Below are 25,313 nucleotides of genomic sequence, written 5' to 3' on the forward strand. Positions count from 1 at the left end.
GCAGGCAAGAGGAGCTTCCCAAGTGGGAGTAGAACCCCGCCAAGGCAGGAAACTGGAAGAGAGGGACCTTGGTGGGAGAAAAGCTCCCAGGAGGGGCTGCCTTTAACTCACAAGCCACCTTCGTCTCTTGAGGAGGGGAATGGAGAGCTGATGGTCTCCTAGGTTTATGTAGGGATTACGAGAAGCTGTTTTCAGAGGTATGTAGAGGAGTCACACAGGCCAGGAGGCTATTTTAGTCTGAGTACTTCTTTTAAATAAAACAAGCAGTCAGTATTACCCACCTTCCAACTCGTCCTTTGCTGTTTCGTAACCAGCTATGAGCAAAAACTAGCTGCCAGAAGCTCCCGCCTTTATTTCTAAACACTTTCCAAATGCTTGCCTGCCTGCAAGGAGGTCTGGCCAAAATGCATCACGTCAGAGAGCTTCAGCCACAGCCCATCCAGCAACGGTGCCCACAGCTCAACCTCCAGGTTCTTGTAGAAGGTCTATGTTATGCCAAGGTTCTCAAGTGGGTGGTTATGGAAGCATTTCCCCATCACTGCTACACACACTGCTAAGTCCTTGATAATTCCAGGACAAATATTCCTGGTTCATTTTATTTTAATTTTTTTCTCTTTTTTATTTTTTGTGGGGGTTTTTGTTTTTTTCTTTTATTTTAGTATTTTAATAAACCAGTATTATCATATTTAGCTCAAAATTGTGCCACAATAATAAACTCCCCCAAATACCTTATTGACGAGAACTGCTTACATCCCACTTATTTGTATAAAAATAGGAGACTAGTAATTATTAATACTGCTAACAATGACACAAGAGAGACCAAAAATAAATAAATAAATAAATAAATGTGTTGTGGTATCTTAAGAGCCAAAATTAGAAATCTCTTTCTCTCTTTCTCTCTTTTATGTCAATGAAGGGTACTTATTAATGAGTAGACTGAAAAGCACAAAATAAAACAAAGAATCTTTTAAAATTAAAAATCAATTTTTAAACAAAAGTAATTATCATATGCAATTTTTAAACATTAGGGTTTCCCAGCAAGAGATACAACGAAGTTATTTTTGAGAAGGATTAGGATCCAAGGTAGGCAGACGATGGTATTAGCCTATCACATCCAGGAACTCCCAAATATAGAAAAAGAGGTAGACAGCAATACACCCTATTAAGAGAAAACTGGATGCATCTGACAGAAGAACTGTCAGAATATGAACTAAAGATGAAAAGAAAAAGTATGCTTCTTCCTGGGAAACTGCCAGTATCCAGCTGTATCTGGAATCCACGAACAATCTCATCCCTCCCTTCTTCTGACAGCAGTCAAACTCTACATTCAACGGCCCTAGCCTGCTGCCACCCTACCGGAGTGCTCCTTCTGTGGCTCTCGCCTCATGTCAGCGGGTGGCACTCTGGTATGACTAACGTGGACATCCATCTCCACCCACTCTGGGGCTGCAGAGTACAGAAACAGAGATTTAATTCACTTCTTATATCCCCCAGAATCTAATACAGTACACCTCGCTAGCATTATTACTCATTCAGGACAAATTGAAAATTCCTTGGTTACATGAATATTTCTAGACTGCTAGGATGCTTGAAAAAACTTGATTAAAAAAAACTTGATAAAACTTGATAAAAATCACGAAGAATTATTCTTTAAATGCAGTACCAACAGCTTGTAGAAAACACTCTTAATAATGATAGGCTGATTCCTACATTTTTCCTTTTACTTAACATAGCAAATCTCAAACTTTCTGGTGTATTACCTTTATGCTCCATTGAGTATCTCAAGTTATATTTTTGAGAAATTTCAAAATATTTACTTATTTATATATTTTAAAATAACAATTGGCTCATGACATAATGTAACATTCTTATGAAAAATAATTGTTTTTACACACACACACACAAAACAGTGAAAAGAGAGGCACTGTTCTGTATTTTTGCAAATCTCCTTAAGATCTGACTTAATAGAAGACAGCTGTACTCTCATATCTGTTTCTACATGCACTCTGTTGAAAACGTCCTTTTGACAATTATGAACATTCTTTTTGATACTACACCAAAACTCAACATGTGATTGTTCCTTAAAGGTTTTTTGCATGACATTAATCTAAAATCTTATCAGGGGCTTCACTGGTGGTGCAGTGGTTAAGAATCCGCCTGCCAATGCAGGGGACATGGGTTCGATCCCTGGTCCAGAAAGATCTCACATGCTGCAGAGCAACTAAGTCTGTGCGCCACAACTACTGAAGTCCACGTTCCTAGAATCCGTGAGCCACAACAAGAGAAGCCACTGCAATGAGAAGGCCACGCACCACAATGAAGACTAGCCCCCACTCATCACAACTAGGGAAAAGCCCGTGTGCAGAAACAAAGACCCAACACAGCCAATAAATAAATAAATAAGCACATAAATAAATTTATTTTAAAAATTAAAAAAATAAAACAAAATCTTATCAATGATCCTTTGGACTCTTGTACGAGATGAGTCCAAAATTATCCGCACTCCAGTTATATTAAAAATTCTGTTGGCTGCACTGTCTTACCAGCGTTTTCCATTCAAGGCTACTGTCTCCCCAGTCACTGCTGCGCAGGTGTGAACGTGTTACATCAGTTCATTTGCAACTGTGGTGCGAGCAAAAATGGATGCCCCACTTGTGATTTGCACGAACAAAGAGCAGCGTGCAGTGATTTGTTTTTTTTGTGGTCCAAGGGTGTACCTGCTGCCATTATTTATCCTAGACTTTGTGTGCAGTATGGAGAAAGTGTTCTGTTGTGAAGAAGGTTGTATGAATGGATAGAGATGCTTATTGAAGAGCCAAAGCCTAAACTTCAGATTAAATGCAGAGGACTGCTATCCAAAGGCGCTGTGATGTTACATGACAATGCACATCCGCACGCTTCTGCCCACACTGTCGACACCCTGCAAAAACTTTGTTTTGAGGTGTTAAAGCATCCTCCCTATGGTCCTGATCTTACTCCATCATACTTTCACCTGTTTGGCCCCCGAAAGCAGCCCTACAAGGACAAAGATTCACTTTTGATGAAGAAGTGAAGATAGCTTGCAGCTCATTCTAAAATGTTTTTTAATGAGGGAATACGAAAGCTTATTGACAGATGGACAAAGAGTACTGAAAAGCAAGGAGATTATGTCGAAAAATGATGTATTTGTCTTTTCTAAAAGTTAATTAAAATAAATTCTACAGCCAGAGTGCAGATAATTTTTGACTCACCCTCGTACATTAAAATCTATTGGTCTGTGCTCACTTCGGCAGCATATATACTAAAATTGGAACAATACAGAGAAGATTAGCATGGCCCCTGCGCAAGGATGACACGCAAATTCGTGAAGCGTTCCATATTTTTAAGTTGTTGTATAACAAAGGGAGTCCAACTCGAGGATGGAAGATGCCTTAGAGGACTGGGACGGGGAGGGTGAGGGGGACTCGGGGGGGGGGGGGGGGAGTTGAGGGAGGGAGGGAATATGGGGATATGTGTATAAAAACAGATGATTGAACTTGGTGTACCCCCCCCCAAAAAAAATCTATTGGTCTGTCTTGGCCTTTGAAGGGATCTTCCGCCCATGACTTTGTCATGCATTGGTTAGATGGAAAATATTTGTTCATTAAGTTCTGCAGATCTTCCAAATATTAAGTTAATTATATAATTGTTTTTTAAAATCACATTCATTAATATCACCACACGTCATAAGAAAAGCTTATATATGCACAGAAGCCATCAAACTCAGAATGGTGGGTACAAGTTTTTCAACTTTTTTTTTTTAACTATTACTTGAAAGCTCCAATCTTGCATTGGCAAAATACTATTAGCTGTTTCCTTGAAATGGCAGGCTCACTGCGTTCGTTTTCAAGAAAATGTCTGCCAATTACCCAAGTGAGTAAGCACAGTTTATCAGTTATTCTTTCAAATAAAAATGGGGTTCCATGAAGGAAATAGTTAAGCTTCTGACTCAAACAAACAATGCGCTCCTTTGGTAAGCACCACAAGTCTTTCACGTTGCTTACCACTTCATCATGACAAATATTGCAAAGACAGCAACTCAAGGGTCGGGATCTGATAAAATTAGTAACAGGGCCCACAATCCAGCTCTGAGAAGCAGCGACTATCACATACTCTGAACGCAGAAACTACTGGAGGCTAACTATGACGACCGAGTTGTTTCCTGTTTTGTATGACTTGTTCCTCTGCTCATTTACACACGCTTCTGCCTCACTCCAGCCCATCAATGTGAAATACTATAGTTTTGTTGAAGAAGAGACACTCACGCACGTAACCTGCTTCAGAACTACACCACTGTTACACAGAGAAGTTCACAAGAAGAGAATGGACACTGATTGCATCCATATTAATGGAAAACAAAGTAAAGTCTGGAGCCACTTTCTGAAGTCATGGGGACTGGCATTAACCTGGGGGTCACTGTCCAATAAATGCTCACTGGAATAAATTTTTAAAAATATATTATAGGCTAAAATTCAAAACGCCCCTAATCTAGAAAATGCCAGGTTAATCCTCCAATTAGTAACAACAGCTAACATGTAAGTACTTTCTCTCTGTTCTGCGTGCTCTTACAGTAGTATCTCATTTCTATGTATCAATTAATTTAATTCATATTTTGGTATTAATGAGAGCACTAGTAGTATTGTTCACAGAAATTCAGATCTTATTCTATCTTGTGTTTAAAACATAGTTACTAAGAAGATTTCTGCTTGATGTACAGCATTGCTTAATTAACACAGCAGGTCTGGACAAAACCAGGGTGGCCATCAATTAAAGAAGGAAAATCCAGACCAAGGACAGCATAAATCCCAGCAAGGTCAGATCAAGGATACGAGATATGCAATAAGAACCCAAAGATGGAAGTTAGATTCCAGAATAATCCAAGATACACCTATGTACAGCTTTATCCTTGCCCCAGGGTTTTTACCTAAATCATCTTAAATATAGGTGTCATGTGCTTGTATGACAAACAAAAGTGAAATGGCAATACTAGTTATCACTTATTAGGCGCTCTCTATACATTATTTCATTATTCTATGACAACTCTATGAGGCAGTATCTCCACTTAACAGATAATAATAACAGTAGTAATTGCAACATCAGTAAAGAAACTGACGTGCAACTGAACATTTACTACCTACCAGGCATTTCAAGCAAAGTAAATTCCATGCAGTGTCTTACTGAACCTTAAGGATGACCCTGTACAGTAGGTGCTATCATTACCCGTCCATATAAGGAAACTGAAGCTAAGTTTATGAAATTGCCCAAGATTACACAGCTAACAGGTTGGAAAAACCAGGATTCAAACTCAAGTTCAGTTGACTCCAGAGTCAGAGCTCCCAACCACATTCCATATGGCAGAGAGATTAAGTTACTGAACCAAAATTACACAGCTAATTATAAACAGAACCATTATGAGAAGCCATATCCTTTTCACTAATTCAGTTCTACGTTCATTTCAAGCATCAAAGGCAAAATAATCAAAAAGTTTTTTTTTAAGTGTGAAAATCATGTTAAAAGAGAAAACAAATCAAAGTTAAAGGTCAACTTCTATAACTGTCAAAATGGCAAAATTATAGAGATGGTTGCCAGGTGTTAGGAATGGGAGCGGGGGGGAGAAGGGAGGGGGTGGGGAGAGAAGGGACGGGGCGGAATCTTTGTGATGATGGAATAGATCTTGACTACAATTGTGGTTACACAAAGCCTGCGGTAACATGGCACAGAACTATTCACACACTGTACTAACGTGCCACGGCCAAGTTCTGATGCTGCGCTGGAGTTCCATGCAGTACCTATTGGGGGTACGCGAGTGAGTGAAAGGTACATGGGAGCACTCTGTAGGATCTTGCAACTTCCTATGAATCTCAAATATTAAAAGTTGTTTAAAGTCAAAAGAAGAGGTTAATTGAGTGATGTAAAACAGATAGACTAGGGATAAGAAAGCCAGACACGAGAAAAGTTGAGTAAATGACAAATAGATTCTCTCAAAATATACTGTGGACAGCTGAGTGAGTAACTGAAGAAAGAATGCCACAGTTAATGAGCAATGAGAGGCAAGGAATTAACTCAAGTCACATATTCCTTTTCTTCTCTGTATTTACTAGGGATCCCTGGTGTGGGGCCATCCTTTATGAGACATCCTTAGCTGTGACGCATACTACCAAAAAATAAAAAATTTAAAAGAAAAAGTCACTATCCTCACAAGAGCAAGGAGGAATTTCTCTGTGCTGCTAATATAAATAATATACATATTTCAAAAGAGCCAAGTTTAATCCCAATTATTCTACAAATCTTTGCTTTGGAATATGAAAAAATAGTCCCAGAAGCCAAATTACAACAATAATGGTAACTCATTGTGTTTATTCCCTGAGTTTAAAAAAAAAAAGAAAAATTCATTGTATATGAAATCAGATACAAAAGAAACCAATGTAACAAAGCAGTATCCATGGCAACTACAACTTAATATTTCAGTCCTCTTCAGCTGCAGTGGATTAAATAAAATGACAAGATGTTCCCTTTGAAAAGTAACCTGTTACCATGGAAACGTTTTAGTCTAAGAAGTAAACAGGGAATGGACAGAAAGGAGCAGGAAGCCTGCAACTGAATATCAAAAAGGGAGAAGCATCAATGCAAAGGAGATGAGGCAGCGGCTGGTCAGACACAGGAGGCTCCTCGAGAACAGCAGGCTGGCTGGACACAGGAGCTGCCCCGACAAAACCACTCCCTTCCCCTGAAGAGAGGAAAGCAAGGGTCTGTAAATGATCGCTTAAGACCCCCAAATATCTCTAAGTGATCATGGTGACTGCTTACAAGAACCTGCGTCTACAGGGAAAGAAGAGGGACAAGGACATGAGGTGCTGGTAGAACAGAGGGCTTTTACAGGCAGCTGGTGTGGCTACGGGCAGGGTGGCCTCTGGCCCACTCCCCAAGGGCTGGGATGGGTAACTCTCAAGTCAGACCCTGCTCTCTGGCTTGTGCCGTGTATGAATGAAATGACAATGCAATCTTCCTTTACCCATCCTTCAGATCACAAGGCTCAGATGGTAGATTGTTCTTACCTTTTCCATAGGGTGTCAAGTTGGGCAGGAAGACTGAATTGGAATCAACAGAAGACTCTAGAAACGCTACTTACTAGCTCATTCAGAAAGAAACTATAGTAATAACAGACTATGGGTCCAGAATGAAATACACCAAATTTTAGGAAATTCAAAATGCAATTTACCAGAATCACTTCTTTTTAAGAAGGGTAGTGGGCAGGAGTGAAAACGAGACTGATAAGAAGGAGGCCCAGAATGGCATGCTGGGTCTCTCAGATTTCTCCAGCATGAACACATACTTCTGAAGCAGTCTTATCAACAAGGCTGGAATTTCTTTGAACTCTGGCATACCTTCTTAAAAATCCATGTAAATTTTGTTTTCTACTCCATATCATATTCCCATTCATTTTAAGATAGAAAAAACTTTCCCTAAATCTGAGTAAAATCACTATGCTCTGCATATCCTCAGGATGTCCCATGCTTTGGGCACCAGGCCACCAGGAGCAAGGACTTGTTTACACACTTGAGTCGAGACGCTCAGGTGCAGGGGGAGAGCACAGACTTCAGAGTCAAACGGACCTGGATTACAATTTCAGTAGCAAGGGTCTGTCAGCTTTAAGTGTGATCTCGAGGACTCGATTCAATCTCTCTGAGCCCATCTATGGGATCAAGTTCATAATGGCTACTTTGCAAGACTGCTATAAAAATAAAAGATGATCAGTGGAAAGAAAGAGGCACAGTGCCAGTCACATAGCAGTCACTACTATTATTAGCTCCAAGTACTGGCAGAAGTAAGAGCAGGAGGTAATTCCTCTCTCATGAGTTCCCAAGCACCACCTACCTCTCCTCAGCCCCTTGTCACAATCATGATTTTACATTTAATCTCTGTGATTATTTCTCTCGATGGCTCTCCTGACTGGACGCACCATGTAGGTAGGAACCCAGCCGGATTTTCGCTCCCCACTACTTCCCAGAGCTCCCTGGCACTCACTAAAAATGTTCTAAATGAATACACGGCTCCAATATTTTAACTCACCTATCATTTAGCCATACATAGCAGCTAAGTGCTTTACTGAAAAGTCAAGTCACCTGTGACAGAAGGCTACCCCCCTCCCCGCACAGGCTGGATAAACTGCCTGGAAGGAACAAAACTCAGGATTCATTCAAAGTAAAAGAAAAAGATAACCAGTCAACATCTGGAAGAGTTAACACTTCAAATTTGTACACAAACGCAAAGGTCAGGACAGGAATGCACTAACATCCAGGATCATAATATCCTAAATTTTCTCTGATGGAAGGTTCCTTAAAGGCCTTCTGGCTTAATAGAAGAAACCAAGAGCGAGGAGATAAAGGTACTCTTTCAAGGGGTCACGGTGAGTTCTTGTGACAAGGGGCCACAAAGGATCTCAAGCCTCTCTCCTTTCAATAAAGTCCCCCTAAATATAATTCAGAGTCCAGAACCAAGAATTTAGGCACTGGCTAAGGAATAAGAAGAATTTCCATACTGACAATAAGATGCAATAAATATGGCCTCTACACAATAATATGCAACATCAGAAAAAAACTGGTAAAAATTTTTTTAAATAACATGTGAGCAAGGATCTAGTTTCAAAGCACTACAGTGACCTCGTTCCAGTCTAAACTTCTTATTTGCCTGACACGCCCCCTACACACACACACATTATGTAGTAACGTGCAGCACATCCGCCCAGGCTCACGACTCCATCCCACCTCAGGCTCCTCATGGGTTCTACTGTCATCGCCTGCTACAAAGAAGGAAACGGTTGTGAGGACTACACCCAACAGACACACACACACACACACACGACAGTTTAGAAAACAAATTTATTTTTAAAATCCCACCGTAATTTATAAAGCAGCAGTATTCAAAGATTAAGCCAATTTCCTGACTAAAAATGTTGCTGGCTTTCCGTACACTGATATCAAACTTCATAATGCACATGAATGGAGTGTCCTCAGAAAAAGAGGGACTTTGGATCAAACAAGTACGTCTACGATGCACATCTAAATGTCTCTTTGCTCCCACTGGGAAGTCTCTGGGAAATGCTATTTGTAAAAAAAAAGGACCATCATCTTATTCCTCTTCACTGTAGTGGTGTGAATATGGGGAGGGTGGCGGGGGGGAGGAGGAGGGGGGAAAGGGGTTGGCAATGGTGGTGGCAGCTGTGGTGGCAACACAAGCGGTAACATACACACACTCCTCCCACTATATTAGAGAAACTGGTAAGAAAAGAACAACGTTTAATGCTGCTTACACCAAATGTTACCTGATATGGAAGTAAAGCTTTTTAAAAAACTTTAAAAAGTGTAAAGAAAAATATAAACACCCAAGGAGCATAAGAAGAATGCTGGCCAAACATACTGTCACTAATTTAATTACCATAATTCCTAACACAATTCCTAAGATTGTCTTAGTTGAACAGGTTAACCAAAAAATGCAGATGTTGTTAAAATAACTACACCTACATAAGATTGTAGACTTGGACTCTGAACTAATAACAATAATACACAGAGCAACTATGTGCCAGGCACTTCCACACTGTTTGCTTCCATTCTTTCTAACAACTGTGAGAAATATTTACCCCATAGGAACCATGAGAAAACAGAGGTTCAGAGGAGGGAAGGAACTTATCCAAAGTCACAGCCTGTCCACTGTCATTTATTAAGTAGAATGTGAACCATATCGTCTAGCTCCAAATCTAGTTTCTTCTCTTACCATAGATGCCACTCATTTAATTCAACACATTTATGCCAAAGGCCCACTTGTCAGGCACTCTCCTGGGAACCGAGGACATGGTCCGTGCCCCGGAAGCTTGAGGTCCAATAAGGAAGACAGTCAATCAGATAGTCACACATAAATGTACAGTTCAAAGAACTCTGACAGAAGTAAGATCTAACTATCCCAGCTGAATTCAAATGAACTGTTTTAGCTTAGATCCAAAGTAGTATATATAGAGCATGCAAGAGACTAGATTCATTTTGTTTCACATCAGCTTTAAAGATATGTTCAACACTACCATGTGTAAAGTAGCTAGCTAGTGGGAACCTGCTGTACAGCACAGGGAGCTCAGCTCAGTGCCCTGTGATGACCTAGATGGGTGGCACTGGGGGTGAGTGAGGGGGGTTCCCCAAGAGGGAGGGGCTATATGTATACATACAGCTGATTCACTTCACTGTACGGCAGAAACTAACACAACATTGTAAGGCAATTATACTCCAATAAAATAAAATAAATTCAGTCAAATTAGGAAAATCATTAAAAAAAAAAAAAATAAGGTATGTTCAAGAACCTGTCTCCTCCCCTATCAGAAACTGTTCAATAGAGATGACTGTCAGTTTGGGAGGAAATGCATGAATATACACATAATTTCAAATCTCCCTTTACCCGGTATTTTCTATTTTCTCTCTCATTCTGTCAGGTCGTTAGGTGTATCAGTGTCTTTCGACTAATTCTTAAGCTAAAACACCAGACGAGAGTCTAGGAAGTGGTCGAAAGCAGACGTATGTTATGAGCAGATTCCCAGACTCTGCAAGATTTATGTTGACAGGGCAACACTTTAAATGTAAGGATCAACCTCAGATTCTGATTCAAGATGCTGATGACAAGAAAAGCTAAAACAGTGTAATACCTGGGGGAGCTTTCATTTTACGTGCTTTTGGGAACATACACTCTCTCTTTTCACCAGCACTTCCTAATACTCTGAAGCACAGCAGAGGGGAACAAGAAGCCACAATGAAGCTAACCAACCTCTTTCCAATGTCCACGCCACCTGAGCCCTAGACAACATCCCCAAACAAGGGGACAGCTTCCCGTGTGCTGCGCCTTCACTTCTACCACCACCAGACAAGCCCGGAAGCCCCAGAGCAGAAGGTGGCTGTCCAGCAAATAACTTTCCAAAAATACTTTCCCAAGATGGGAAAATGTAGTACAAATGCATACACGTGATATATAGCTCTAGTGACTTACTTTAGTGGATCTGAAATGTAGAAATTTGGCTCTTAACAAGAAAGGGTCCCCCCAGCTCCAGGAGTAACTGCAAGTCCTTGCCGTCTAATCAGGTGGCTGCAAGCGAGTGCCACAGACCACCAGCCAGCCGAGTGAGAGGATCTGGCCAGAATGATTCAGCTACCACTACAGCTGTCTGTTCACATCGATTTGCCAAATGTAAAAAAAAGTTTAAGAAGAATTAAAGATCCTACAACAGAAAGGCAGGTCCACAACTGTTTTCCTAACAAGTATTCCCCTGACTCAAACAGTGGGTTCTCTGAAATGAGTCAGAAACTTGAGTCCTGCAGGGCACCCACATGTGAAATGCCCAGCCAGGGCTGCCGTGTTCAGCTCCTCCAGACTAGAGAAAGAGGATTTCACACTCACAGGAGAGGAGAACGAAGGAAGAGTAAAGGTGCTCCTAAGTGAAGCAAAAGACGGCAAGCTCCAGAAGCAACGCTACATGGTATGGGGAAAAGTAAAAGTAAAAGTATCTGCCCCAAACTCCCAAATGCAATGTTCAAACAAATGTGATCCTAACAGGAGGACAGCCCTCAAAGGAATGGAAAAAGAGAATTAAAAACAGTAGGTAATAACCGCAATAACCTTAAATTATCCCTGTATAATTCACCTCCTTAATCGCAATCCAAAAACTGAACCTGCCAGGAGCCAGACTATATTCCAATAACATTTCCAGTAGCTATAATTCATCATTAGCCTTCCTAAAAACTTTCCACCAAAATCAGGGCACTCCTCAGACAAGAGTTAACCATGCACAGCTCCATGTTCATACGCAACGAAGAACTAACGTGAAGAACTTCTCCCTCCGTCATCAAAGTCCAGTAAATCTCTTCCCTGTCCTCTGAGAGGTTCTCATTTGCACTTTCTTCTACACTGTATGCTTCCTTTCATCCTCACAAAGGCACAAAACTTAAAATGTTACTTCAAAATTTTTTCCAATTTCTATCAGAAGAAAAAAGTGGAGAGGAAACAAAAAGGGACAATTAATATAATTCAAAAACTCCACTTAATATCTGCTTGGGTAAGACTTCAACTTGTCCTAAATCTGTGCATCGTAATTGGCTTCCTAAGTTAGCTATGGTGAGAGCCATCTGTCTGAGCCCGGTCTGCAAACAGGACACACAGAAAGCATGACTGCCCCTCGCAGAAAAGACTGGTGTCTGGTCCCATCCAGCAATGGGCACGAAACCTGGCCTTGTAGACACCTCCACCTTCTCAGGCAACAACTCCTCCTGTCACTCCTCTCCTACAGAATTCGCAGGTCACACAACAAAATGCACATACACAACGAACGTCATCTTTTGCTAAAAGAAACAAAATAAACAAAAAACCTGGGACCTCAACTTCTAACATAAATGTCACTGCATATGATTTTTTTTTGATGCCCAAGAAATTTTCCATAAGCTCTAAAACAGGATAGATTTGGAAGCAATAGAAAATGATGTGACATACATAACCTTTCATTTCTTAAAAAATCCATCTTAAGATGATACTGTTGCAAGCATAACCCATAACTGCTCCCTGCATACGTCAAAACGTACGCACTCTTTCAGACTTCAGAAAAAGATCACAAGAACTATCATTTGCTCTGCCAAACAGGCTCTCAATCAAAACAAGTTCCACCCACCTTCAAGGCAACCAATAGCTGCCCACCTACCACCCTTCCTAAAATGTCCAAACAGAGCCGCTCTTGGGCCCAGGCATCCCAACCAGCCCCGCGCAGCCCCATGCCGCCTGGCAGCCTGCAGGTTTGCTCTGCAGGTGCCTGAAGGCAAACAGGCTCGGCACCAGGCACCCAGTAAGATTCCAGGTAAAACTGCACCCGGAGAGGAAAAGGTGAGGGAAAGGGGAAGAGGACAGGGACCAGAGGGACCCAGGACGCTCTGCATCTGCTTAACGCATCTCTGAGCAGACCCTGTTCTCAGCGCTGACCTCACGCTCTGCACCACCACCTGCACGGCCAGCCAGGGCTGAATTCCAGGCTCTCAGCCACATGCACTGTGAATGATGAAATGATTCACAAACGTCCTCAGGAGTGAGAGCGAGCGGCGACAAGCATCACCCTCTTGCGGTGAGGCGGGAGGAAGGTAGCCTACCTGCAGGGGCTGAACGCACCGTCCATGGCTAACAGGGGCTCTGGCGAGTCTCGGTGAAGCCCCGCACCTCCACTTACTGTGCAAACTCTGCCCTTTTCTACTCTAACAACTCAAAATGGAGGCACATGCGGTCTGAGAGACCTCACGGAGCTCGCACTGAGCTTGTGCTATGACCTAAGCCTTCACGCAGAACGCAGAAACTTCCCCCTCACACTGACAGGACTGAGCATGTGCTGTGACCCTCCCTCATCCATACACTGTCTCTCAACGCAATCAATCTCAACCCTGCTGTTTCCGTAAATAAAGCCCAGCCAACAGACTCTGCAGCCTCTCCCCGCATACCAAGCTAGTGTGCAGGGAAGTGGGGCCGTGGAAAGGGGATCCCAGACGGCCAACAGCAGGGGATTCGTGGGCCACGCCGCCGAGAGGCTGCAGATGCAGACAAGTGCCTGGTGCTGTCAAGGCAACAGCGAGTCCTGTTCTGTCTTTTTTAGAAGAATAAATAAATTATGGTTTTAAACAACGAGATCATCAAGAAGGGACAAAATTGAAAAACACTGATTGATATAATGACTAACATAAGATTAATGAATAGAAATACCGCAGTCTATTTAAAAACATAGTAGTAGCTACCTAAGGAAAGCAACCCCACAAATTTCTTTTTGAAAACTTTAAACGTTTGGATAAAGGCCACATGAACAATCCTGGCAAAGTCATGGGGCGCTGGGTATCATCACAGCCACGAACACTGTGTGGATGGTGTGGAAAGCAGAGTATCTAAACAATATGGGATTTTATACAAAAAGCTTAATCTCCCTTAGATAAGAAGTTCTAAGATCACCTAAATAAAAAATAAAAACATCTCCTAAAGTGACATGAACCCAATCAGAGGTGTAGAGCATAAGGAATGCATTCCTTACAATAAAGAGGGCATGAAGGTTCAAATCAAGAGGCCAAAGAACACCCTGCCAACAAATAACCTGAGTGCCTAAAAATATCTCCGTTTAGGTCTCTTGATTCAGAACTCTAGGCGATTCTTTGTAACACCGCCCATGAAGCTAAATTCACCTAAAAATTTATTCGGAAGCGATTTCCAAAGCCACATAAGCAAAACCACACCATCCGAGCCACACTGAGCGCTACAAAGCACGCACACGGCCCCAGCACCAGCCAAGGCATCTTCTGCTAAAATCCTTCAGGACACATTTTACACCCTCTCCCCTGACCTCTACCTCCAACAAAAGGCAAGCTGGGCTGTCAGCCATATAAGAAATCCTAGTTCTGGATGTGTGTGTGGGCTTAGTTTCTATCTGCAAACTAAGAAATGATTCTATATAGTTACAATTTAAAAAGAAAAGGAAGATCATGAAACTCCCCTAAGTTGGTAAAGAACAAGAGAGGGTAGGAAAAGCAGCTGCAATTCTATCTCCCACAAATGTAATGGAGTGTGAAGAAATGAAAACCCGCTTAAAAGGATACTCAGTGCCCTCAAGATTCCTAAAGTAAAGGCAGGACCTGTTTCACTTCCTTGGAGCTCCTGTTGATGCTTGCAGATAAACTCAATTGAGACTATGATTAAATAAAAAACTCTCATCATGCTGAAAAATGAAATTTACGCAAGAAATTCCAAATACACTTAAACGAGTTTTACCTTTGACCCAGCACATGCAGCAAGTATCCACAGGTTGGAAGACTGTCTTCCCTGCTGGTATGCAAGGTAACATGTCGCCAGAAGCATGTGACTAGAAACAGTCTAGAGGAAAAGACTTTCTACAAACAAGAGCAACTGAACCAGAACCTAGCAGCAAACAGCATAAATACGACCATCAAACTGCTTCCTTCAAAAATGCATTGAAAACAACAACAACAACAACAACAGCAAAACAGAATCGAGATGACAAAGGGAACATTATCGTTTGGAAGGTGTCGCAGTAAGATGCCATGCTGTGCTGCCGCCATGGCTCTAAAGCCAGAAGTCCACCTGCGGCACGTGCAGCTCCCCCGCCAGGCAGGAGAGAGAAGAGCGGGAGTGCTGAAGCTAACAGATGAAGTACCACCGGGATGGTGGAATACGGCTCCTAAACCTGGTACACCACAGATCCAGGCCTGGATTCTGTGAAGGAACAACACCTACACCCAAGATGGCAGCTGCTGCAGCATCCACCTCATCGTACAGATTTCAACCATCAGTCGCGATAAATGTTCTGGTTAAAAAAAACAAGCAAACAAAAAACCCATCAAACCCTTTCACACGTAAGTTGCTTACTTAGAGAAATCAACATAAAATGATAATACAGTAAATCCATCATCACTCTGAAACACCACAGAAACTGTCCCACGGGACACAGCATAAAAGTGGATATTGTGCTGGCAAGTTGAGAAATGGGGACTATAATCCTGGTCCCACAAAATGCCCTGAGTGACACTAAGAGAAGTTACCAACATCCTAAGACCTGTTCTCTGTGATACTGGATCCCAGCTGTGACCCCAGCCCATTTCAACACATTCTTCACTGTTCTTCCTGACACCATCATCTCACAGACATCCTTCACATACCACTTAGACAGATGCCCCTTCTCCTGTGAGCCCTCATCGGCAGCACACCCCAGGGCTCACTCTCAAGACCTCACCTCTTCTGTGCCCTTTTGTGTGGAGAATTCATCCCCTCTACCACAACTCCAACCAGCTCCTCTCTGGGGATGCTTCTTTCCTAGGAGCAGCTTGGAAACCTCAGACAACTTTGTTCTCCTCCTGCTGCACCTCAGCTCATCACACCCTTTTCTGGGGTACCCCAACTCTCTTCAGAGATGGTAAGCTCTTCAGGGGCAGGGAGAGTATAAAAATCGCTTTTATTAGAACCACCCAACTCTCTTGTTTTGTACCTCAAAACAAAATCTGATGCACCGAGAACAGCATAATATCACTTACACATAATTTATACATAAAAGAATTACATAAGCTAAATCTATCATGAGGATACATCGAACAAACCAAATTGAATATCTGACAAAACTGGCTTCCACTCTTCAAAAATGTCAATATCACGAGAAAACGACAACAAAAAGGCTAGGAAACATTATGAAAACAGAGAGGCAAAGGATATTAAAGAGACACAACAGCTAAACACCAATGCATGATGGCGGGGGGAGGGGGGTGTTCCTATGAAGGTCAATATTAGAAACACTGGCAAAGGTTGAATGTGGACTGCATTGGGACTATATGGTACTATATCGATGTTAACTTTTCTGATAACCATACCATGGTTATGTAAGAGAATGTCCTTGTTCTTGGACTTTCAAATATTAGGAGAAAGAAGCTTGATACCTGCAATTCATTCCTAAGTGGTTCAGGAAAGGAAAATACTATAGAGAGAATAATTAAGCAAAGATGGCAAACAGAAAATTACGGGCAAAAACAGAGACAATAAAGCAAATCTAATAAGGTTTAAAAGATAAATAATAGTACATAAAGTAAAAGCAATGCAAATAAAATAACAAATCAAATACGGCAAAATGTTAACAATCAGTGAACTGGGTGAAAGATATGCTGGGGTTCTATGTACTAACCTTACAACTCTTCTCTATGTACATAAACTCCCAAACTGAAAAATTTTAAACATATAAAACAAAAAAACATTTGTACTAGCCTTCAATCATCAGTCTTCATGAAGTCGAGAGACTGGACACACCAGTGGCAATGCGTGACCTGCCTGGCCACCATAGTGCTCTAATCCCCAAATTGGATCCAGTTAAGACCCAGCTCTAAGTCCAACCCAACCTCAGAATATGGAACCACCCTCCTCTTCATCAGAGAAAATCAAGAAGCCCTTAAATCTAAAAATTAAGTAAGCCAATGTGCCACTTTTCACCATACATTCCAATTCTAGAAATGGGCTCTGTTTCCTTACCTTGTGCTGAGGACACCTTGGAACTCTACTCAGTACTTATGGGCCTCCAGCACCCAGGACTTATTTCTTCCACCGGTTGTCTTGAGCACTAGATGCTTCCTGACTGCCGACTGCTTGGACCTCATTCCTGTCACCCCGTTTCCCTAACTTGTCATCTGGCCGCCTGCAGGGATATGCATAGAACTTGCACATGGGCTGCCCTAGTGCTTCCTTCTGAGGCCTACTGCTAGATCTTCCCAGAAGTCCTGTGATCCTGGTATATCTACATTGTCTCTGGATCCTAGACCTCCCCCTCCCCTCCTGATTAATCCTTAGTGAACAACAGGTGAAGGATTAACACTTCTAAACAGATTAAAGGGGAGCTGAGCAGGGGAAATGTGTATATTATACTCACAGATTCTCTCTAAAATTAAAAAAGGTTTATTATACAAAAACTGACTGAATAATCACTCTGCCCATTATAATACTTAATGTTTAGCGAGCAGAAAATTTATGTTTATCAAAGGTAATGTAAGAGCTATAACATGGCAATTTCCTAGATTTAATTTTAAACTGTTTTCTATCCTCCAGAAAAAGAAAAATGTTTTATTTACTAACAAGAAGTTATAAAGCAAAAATAGCAATGAAAAGTTAACATTCAGGAAACTCTAGAGAAAAACACTCACTGGAAAAAAAAGATATCCTATTTGGCTTTTAATTAGTACTAACTTCCCTTAGAGAGAAAAGAAAGTTTCAGAAACAGCTTGTTTAAATTTTATTTTCAAATTGTCCCTGGTGTGTGGAAATGGAACTGAGTTTTATATTTATACTGATCTTACATGCAGCAAGCATGCTGATTTATCTCACCAGTTCTAACCATTTGTTCACATATTTTCTCAGATTTTCTATGGTAAAAATTATTGCACCATCTTAATAAAGGTTCATCTCTTCATTCCCAATCCTGACATATTTTCTTTTTCATGTCTTAAGGGTCATGGGACTCTATTGTTTCTGATTTTAAAGAGAGTATTTCCAACACCCTGCCTTTAATTATGGTGTTTGCTGCAGGTTTTCAGTACATATTTTGTCAGAATAAGGAAGCTGCACTCTACAGTTAACTTGTTAAAAGCCCCACTCCCTCACAAATGCTGAACGGATGCTGAATTTTATCAAGTGCTTTTTCTACATCAAGATGATTGTATATATTTTCTTCCTTGACATGTTAAAAAATCATGTTAACAGATAAATTATTATTAAACCATTCGTGTATTCTATAAACCCAACTTGAACAAGTATATTTTTAATGCTTTGCCAGATTCCATTTTCCAATACTTTATGTAAACATTTTACATGCATGTTCATAAGTAAAACTGACCTATAAATCTTACTTTTGTATCTGGCTTTGGAATAAAGGCTTTACTTGCCTCATAAAATAACTTGGGGAACCTACATGTCTTTCTCTGTTCTCTAGAATGCTGGTAGAATTCACCTGTAAAGCGTGAGTCTAATTTTTTTTCCTTTTTGTTCCAATGAGAAGAAAAGGAAACATCCTGTACAAATTATGAAAACTGCCTTTTAAAGGAGAAAGCATGCATTTTTTTACCCACTTCCTCCTTCTTCCAGGCTTAAATCCGGATGTTATGACTACCATTCCGTCACCACCTTCAGCACAAGGTAACAGCTGAAGTTAAGGACAGCAGAGGCGGTCTCTGATAGTTGCAGAGCCCCATACCAGCCTAGGATTGCTTCCTTTCACACTTTGCTTATATGAGAGAGAAATGAAAGTTCTATCTTGTTTAAGCCTATTATACCGTCTCTTTCTGATAATTCTAGCATTGAAGTTCTTAAATGTGTATCTTACCATTCATTTTATCTGATTCAAGTTGAAGACACACAGTTTCTTCCAACACTTGGCAATTTCTGGCTATGAGCTCAGCATTCAAAGATACTTTACCTGTAGATACCCCACAGGCTCTTGAATGAGGGTGGGTCCTTCCCACAAAATTGTATGTATGTTTCTGTCAGGTGTCAAGGGTGGCTCACTGGCAGAAGACCACTTTTTATATTATCTTCCCATCCTGGAGTTCTCATATTTTTCAAGAGTGCAAATTCAAGCTCCACTTGTCTTGAGGGCAAGGCCCAAAGTCTGAGTTATAAGGAGAGTTCTCCTTCTATTCCTCCTCTTCCTTTTTTGGTCTGATGTCTGAAACCCAGACAGATTTTCCTGTCATTTCCCTCTAGTTCCAGATATGTTACCTAGTACACCCTTCCACCAAAAGAATAGACCTTTGATGATCCTAACTTTATTTTTTTTTAATTTTTACTCCGGCTTCTCGTTTCGGAGCACGGGTTCTAAGCGTGAGGGCTTCAGCAGTTGCGGCATGTGGGCTCAGTAGTTGTGGCTCCCAGGCTCTAGAGCACAGGCTCAGTAGTTGTGGCGCACGGGCTGAGGTGCTCTGAGGCATGTGGGATCTTCCTGGACCAGGGCTCGAACCTGTGTCCCCTGCATTGACAGGCGAATTCTTAACCACTGTGCCACCAGGGAAGCCCCTCGATGATCCTAACTTTATACAGGCTCTCAGCTCCAACTCCCTAAACCCATGAGACCAGGACCTCACCTCCTGTACTTGGTGGGTGTTAAAACCATGACCCTGTGTGAAGAAGAAGAGCAAATGGCCCAACACTTCTCACCACAGGTTGCTCAGCTTCTGAGTTTCTCTTAATTCTTGCAAGCTCAGGTCTGCATTTTAAAGTTTTGTTGTATTTTATTCAACATTTGCAGATGTTTGCTGGCAAAAGGTTTTTGGAATTATCAAATCTGGGTCTTGGTCCTATTTTATTAAAGTTCTTTTCAGTCGGCTGTGTTTCCAAATATACACATACTTTCATCTCAACTGTCTCCAATACTTGCCGTCTCAGGTAAATGTTCTGAGGGGTCAAATGTGATGACAGAGGAAAAGTGAACAAGAAAATGTTTGTATCCAGCTCCAGCCTCTCGTCCCCCAAAGCTATACAAAGACCATGAACTGTGATGAGTAGAAACAGTGACTTTACTAAAACAGAAGTGAATTTTGAAATGTTTAAAATCCAAATTAACTGAAATAAGGGAGATCTTGACTGTCACTTTTCAGCTGAAATATAAATATTTATGTTGAAAAAAGATGGTCACAATGTTATCTGACCATGTTATTTGAATAATGAAAAAACCATAAATATTCAATAAAATGAGAACAGATAAACTATGGGGTATCCATATGATGCTGTATCAAGGTACTCATTAGAAACATGTTTCTAAAATGTTTAATGACATGGTACTATGTTCATAACAGAAGATGAGTGAATGGAGGAATGTATGGTCATTTGCACATTATGTATAAACAACATTTTAATTATAATCTTAATACACACACATATACCTATACTGGTGCACAAATATGTATATTCAAGGAAAAACACATAATTCTATATAGGTTATAGAATTATTATAACAGTTTGCTTCTTTAACTTTGGAATTTGTCAAGTTATTCTCTGGTAAGCACATTTTTTTTCCTTCACTAGAAAAACTAAAAGTTATTTTCTAACACAGCCAGAAGCAAATATGTTGTATATGAATCAATCCATGATGAAATCATAGAAGAGCACACAGTTTTGAGTCAAACAGGGTTCGGGTGTTCTATTTACTAACCTTGGGCAGCTATTTAATATAATATCAATCTTCCTCATTTATAAAATAAAGACAATACCAAGCTCAATGTGCTTTTACGGGAATTGAAAAATTAAACCATCTGGGATAGAGCAAGCACCCCCTACCTGGCAGAGGTAGTTGTTATGCCACACACCTGGAACAGATGATGTTACAAATTTGATTCCTTGAGTGGCACTAAGAAATATCAAATGATAAACCTACTAAAAATACAGCTCAAGATGTTAAAACCCATCCATGTGTAGGAGAGAGCAGAGTCTGGGACAGGAAATTGGAAGTAAAGATATTAAGGGCAATGAGATGAGGTTTTCCACTGTTAACGATGAGAATTACAAATACGGAAAAAGGGAAAAAACTAGCAGGAACCTTGCGGTATTGGATTAGAGGTGGAAAGTTTGGTATGAACTCATGGCTACACACACATACAGGTACAGAAATGCAGATGTCAAAGTGTGATTCCCTGCCTTCTCCCCAGCCCCCAAGCTCTGTCACTTAGAAGGCCTGAGAACAGGGACACAAAGTGATGAGCACACCTAGCACCAGACCTGGGTTCCCAAGTATCATTCTCCAAACTCTTGCACAATCTGACCTCAAAATGACTGGAACACATTATAAACAACTGAATGAAACTGGCAGCCATCAGTCCACCCCGATACAGATAAATGAATTCGAAGCTTGATGTGAAAGAAGATATCTGCAGGGTCTCAAAGCAGCCTCCTACAAGATGTTCATTAATGTATGTGTGGACACAGGGTGGGGGGCATTGGGAGACTGGGACTGACGTACATGCCCTGCCATGTGTAAAACAGATAGTTGGTGGGAGCCTGTTGTATAGGCAGTGAGCTTGGCTCCGTGCTCTGTGGTGACCTAGATGGGTGGGATTGGGGGAGGGTATCCAAGAGGGAGGGGATATATGTATACATTTAGCTGATTCACTTTGTTATACAGCAGAGACTAACAGAATTGTAAAGCAACTACAGCCCAATTTTTTAAAAAAATTATAAAAGGAAAAATAGAAATTGTGCAACTGAAAGCCTGGCAGGCACCACCTTATTCAACAAATCACAGTAAACATTACCAGCAACAGGACAAACTAGAATTGTGTAGCGCCTGTCCGGATGTAGAAAAAAGAACACATGACTTTCGTACTGTCCCTGTAAAAGAAACACGATGTAAATCTAATGATAAAGAAACATCATGAATGCAAACTGGGGGACAGTCTGAAAAATAATTAGCCTATAATCTTCCAAAGTACCAACATCGTGAAGTAAAGGAAAGACTGAGAAACATTTCCAGGTTGAAGGAGACTCTGACAACTGAATACATAATGCTGAACCCGATACCTTTCACTACAGCCTTTTGTTATAAAACTTGAGTGGGGTCTGAGAATTCCAGGGCAGTAATATTTACTCAGTAATCTCCTGATTTTGAAGGCTATATTGTGATTATGCAAGAAAATGCCCTTGTTAACAGGAAATACAGAAAGTACTGGAGTATGATACAGCCTCACAGTGAACTTATTTTCAAATGGTTCAGTTAAGCAAAGGTCTTCTATTGTACTTGCAACTGTTCTGTATGGTCAAGGCTGTTTCAAGAGAAAGTAAAATAAAATGAACCATGCAATAACACACTCAGCTCAGTGCCCGGCGCACAGTGCTCACTAACCACAGCTGTTATAGGTAACACTCCTGCCACTGTCATGCGGGAGGCTACATACAAATCCTTGCAAGCGCCTCGCTTTACAATTACTTCTAAATACCAGGGTCATAACACTGAAGCCTCAATACTGCCGCTTCCTGGAAGAAGAAAGCAGAGAGGGCACAGGTGAATGCAGGTGATCACCGGTGACCATGGACATTCTCTCCTGAGTACAACAGAAGGTCAGATCTGAGCCCTCAACTTGTTTTCCACCTGATTACCAAGAGAAGATTCACATTCCAGAAGCCAAGAGTCAAGAATATAACCAGATGTTTCACGCCGCACACCAAGCCTCTGAAGAGACCACTGACACTTCTATAAAACAGTATTAGAGAGCAGGATTGCTCCGTGACCACCAATACAAAATGCTACATTTTAATAATACATTTTTCTCACTACCCCTAAATGCACATTAGGGGCCCAAGGAACTCTTATTTAGCAAGAGGAAACAAAGGGACTGGTTCCTGGGGAAATTCCTTTATTTTTAATAACTTAAAAACTACAAACTTGTTCTTCATGGGACTCCACTGGCTATTACTTCCTTCCCCTCCTAACTCACTGGTCTGAGGCAAAAAGGTAAGACCTTTTCTAAGAGATGAAAGGTATAGACTCAGAAAGGGTCAAAGCACAATAAAAAAGGTACTGGCAACCAGGCTGACCCTGAGGAGGTGGGGACAGGAAGCTGAGGGCAAGGACAACCAAGACCTGCACACACCGTCCACGTACACAGAGCACAGGCTTATCTGCTATGAAAAGCCCAAATCTCTTTCTCAATAAACTTCTTTTTTTTCAATTTTGGTTCTCAAAATTTTCAATAAAATATTCTGACTGTAGGAATGTATTATTTCACAACAACAGCACTCATGTATTTATTATAATTGTTGGGTCAGTTTCATTATGGTCAATGAAGAAATTTACCCTACATTTTTAACAATTTTCAAAGAACTTTATAATTAATATTCCAAGCAGAGGCAAGAATCCCCAGTGCTCAGACCTCCACATGTCAGCAAAATCAACCAGGTGGTTAATGATCTCCCTGGTAGAGTAAGACATCTTAGGAAGTAGTTCATGTTTTGCTTTTGGATTTAACATTTTACGGAGGTTTTTTGTTTTGTTTTGTTTTTTTAAAGATATTTCTCAATCTTTTCTTCAAAGGAAAATTTATAATTATTTTTGCAATTCCTGAAAAGCAACAAAAAACATGACAGTTTACAAAAGCTAACCTATTTTTGTATTCCCCATTTTTATTAAAGAGGAAAACAGAGTCCGGGAAGTACAAGCTTTACCCACAGACGCAAAGATGAAGTGGTAGCGCAGGATCAGAGACCAGGCCGCCTGGGACCAAAAGGGGAAATCTTTCCACATTGCTGGTCTTAATAAAAGGATCAAGCAGTCAGATTAAATGGCCATGAGGTACTAGACAAGTAAAAAAGCAAAAAGGAGAGTAAAAAGATGGATGTAACCAGGTCCCTATGCTCGGCTCTTTCTATAAGCTACGACCAACCTACTTTAGTTCAACCAAGGATGCTGGTGTTTTGGTCAAATACATATATGAGGTCTACTGGCTTTATGTACTAAGATCTTTGAGCTGAAATTTATTGACTTTATTTAAAGTTTCTAACTAGATTTTGGATCACACCCTTCAAAGAAAATGAGAACATAATGACATTATGTTCAGAGTATGCTGACTGCAGAAGTAAATTTGGAGTGTATCTTATTTATAGAGCAACAGTGAACACTCCCTGAGTGCAGAAACATCAAAACAAAATCCAAAAGCAAAGCCCAATTACCAAAGGTTCAAAGTTCTCTCTCATGGGCCAACCCCTTGTAGTCTGTATTCTACTTGAAGTCAGAAACATCTACCCCACATTTTCTGTCCAAGTTTGTTCCTTAAATGTCATGGTTAGCAAGAATACAGTGTCACAATCCCTTAGCTAAGATCCTTAGGGCCAGAAGATTTTCAGAATTCAGAACTTTTTTGATTGAGAAGGTTCTATAGTGAATATACCATACAGTGGCACAGCAATCTCTGAGCAATAATCCCTATTCTATCACGTTGGTACTTTTGTAGTAAAGTAGTGCAAATCCACACAAAGTGGACTGAAATAAGAATATAAAAAGTCTCACATCAGTTCAGGTCAAGTTTGACCTCATGGTCAAACAAGTTTCAGCACCGAACTTAGCATAAAAATTTTTTGTTCCTCAGAGCTTTCAGATTTCAGAATTGAAAACAGATTATGAATGTGTATTATTGTGGATGCTCTACTTATATTAATGATCAGTATGCTGAGTAGAAAAATTAATGAAATATAAATATATACCTAATAATACCAAATTAATTCTATAAATCCACCCTTCCCAAATTTAAAAGACCAAAGAATTCAGAAAAGTCTTTCCCACGATAATACCATCAAAACCAAAAAGTTCTGGACAACCAGGTCCCTGCCAAGGTACAATATTCAGAAATATAATAACCAAGTTGGGGGAAAAGGCAGCCAAATATTGGGGTTTTAAAAGGATCTGTGATCAATGCTAGAGTAAAAACAAAAACAACAACAACAACAACAACAACAAAAAACCCCAAAACCAAACATTCAGTGCTGGCTAAGATGCTAAATAAATTATGGAAAATTACATAAATCAACTTTTCACTACTATCAGAAAACTTGCTATGAGAAATAATTCCATCTTAAACTTCAGTTTTAATTGCTCAGAGTTCACACATTATTTAAGGGGAAGGGAACAGTCATCAAAGTTTGGAGTCACAGAATCACCATTCTTTAACCTCTCGTGGTCTTACTGATGAGCGCACCATCACACAGGATTATTAGAACAGTCTGACCCTCCT

The 25,313-nt window shown here is 40.7% G+C and overlaps 1 protein-coding gene and 1 non-coding gene across 5 annotated transcripts in view; one reads left to right on the forward strand and one right to left on the reverse strand.

Moving 5' to 3' along the window:
• RERE (arginine-glutamic acid dipeptide repeats) overlaps positions 1-25,313 on the reverse strand; it is a 410,456-nt gene that overhangs the window by 137,990 nt on the left and 247,153 nt on the right. The window contains exon 1 of one of the 4 annotated variants that reach the window (XM_057695319.1): positions 13,179-13,388. The exons of the other annotated variants lie outside the window; for them this stretch is intronic. Coding sequence (XP_057551302.1) covers positions 13,179-13,204 — 26 coding nt within the window. The 5' untranslated portion in view covers positions 13,205-13,388. Of the gene's footprint in view, positions 1-13,178; positions 13,389-25,313 lie in introns of those variants that run through there. 4 annotated transcript variants of the gene reach the window in all.
• LOC130842335 (U6 spliceosomal RNA) lies at positions 3,257-3,363 on the forward strand. The gene has a single exon (XR_009050406.1). It is a non-coding gene; the product is annotated as a U6 spliceosomal RNA (small nuclear RNA).

The sequence above is a fragment of the Hippopotamus amphibius genome, chromosome 1 (assembly GCF_030028045.1).
Source record: "Hippopotamus amphibius kiboko isolate mHipAmp2 chromosome 1, mHipAmp2.hap2, whole genome shotgun sequence".
Lineage (NCBI taxonomy): Eukaryota > Metazoa > Chordata > Mammalia > Artiodactyla > Hippopotamidae > Hippopotamus > Hippopotamus amphibius.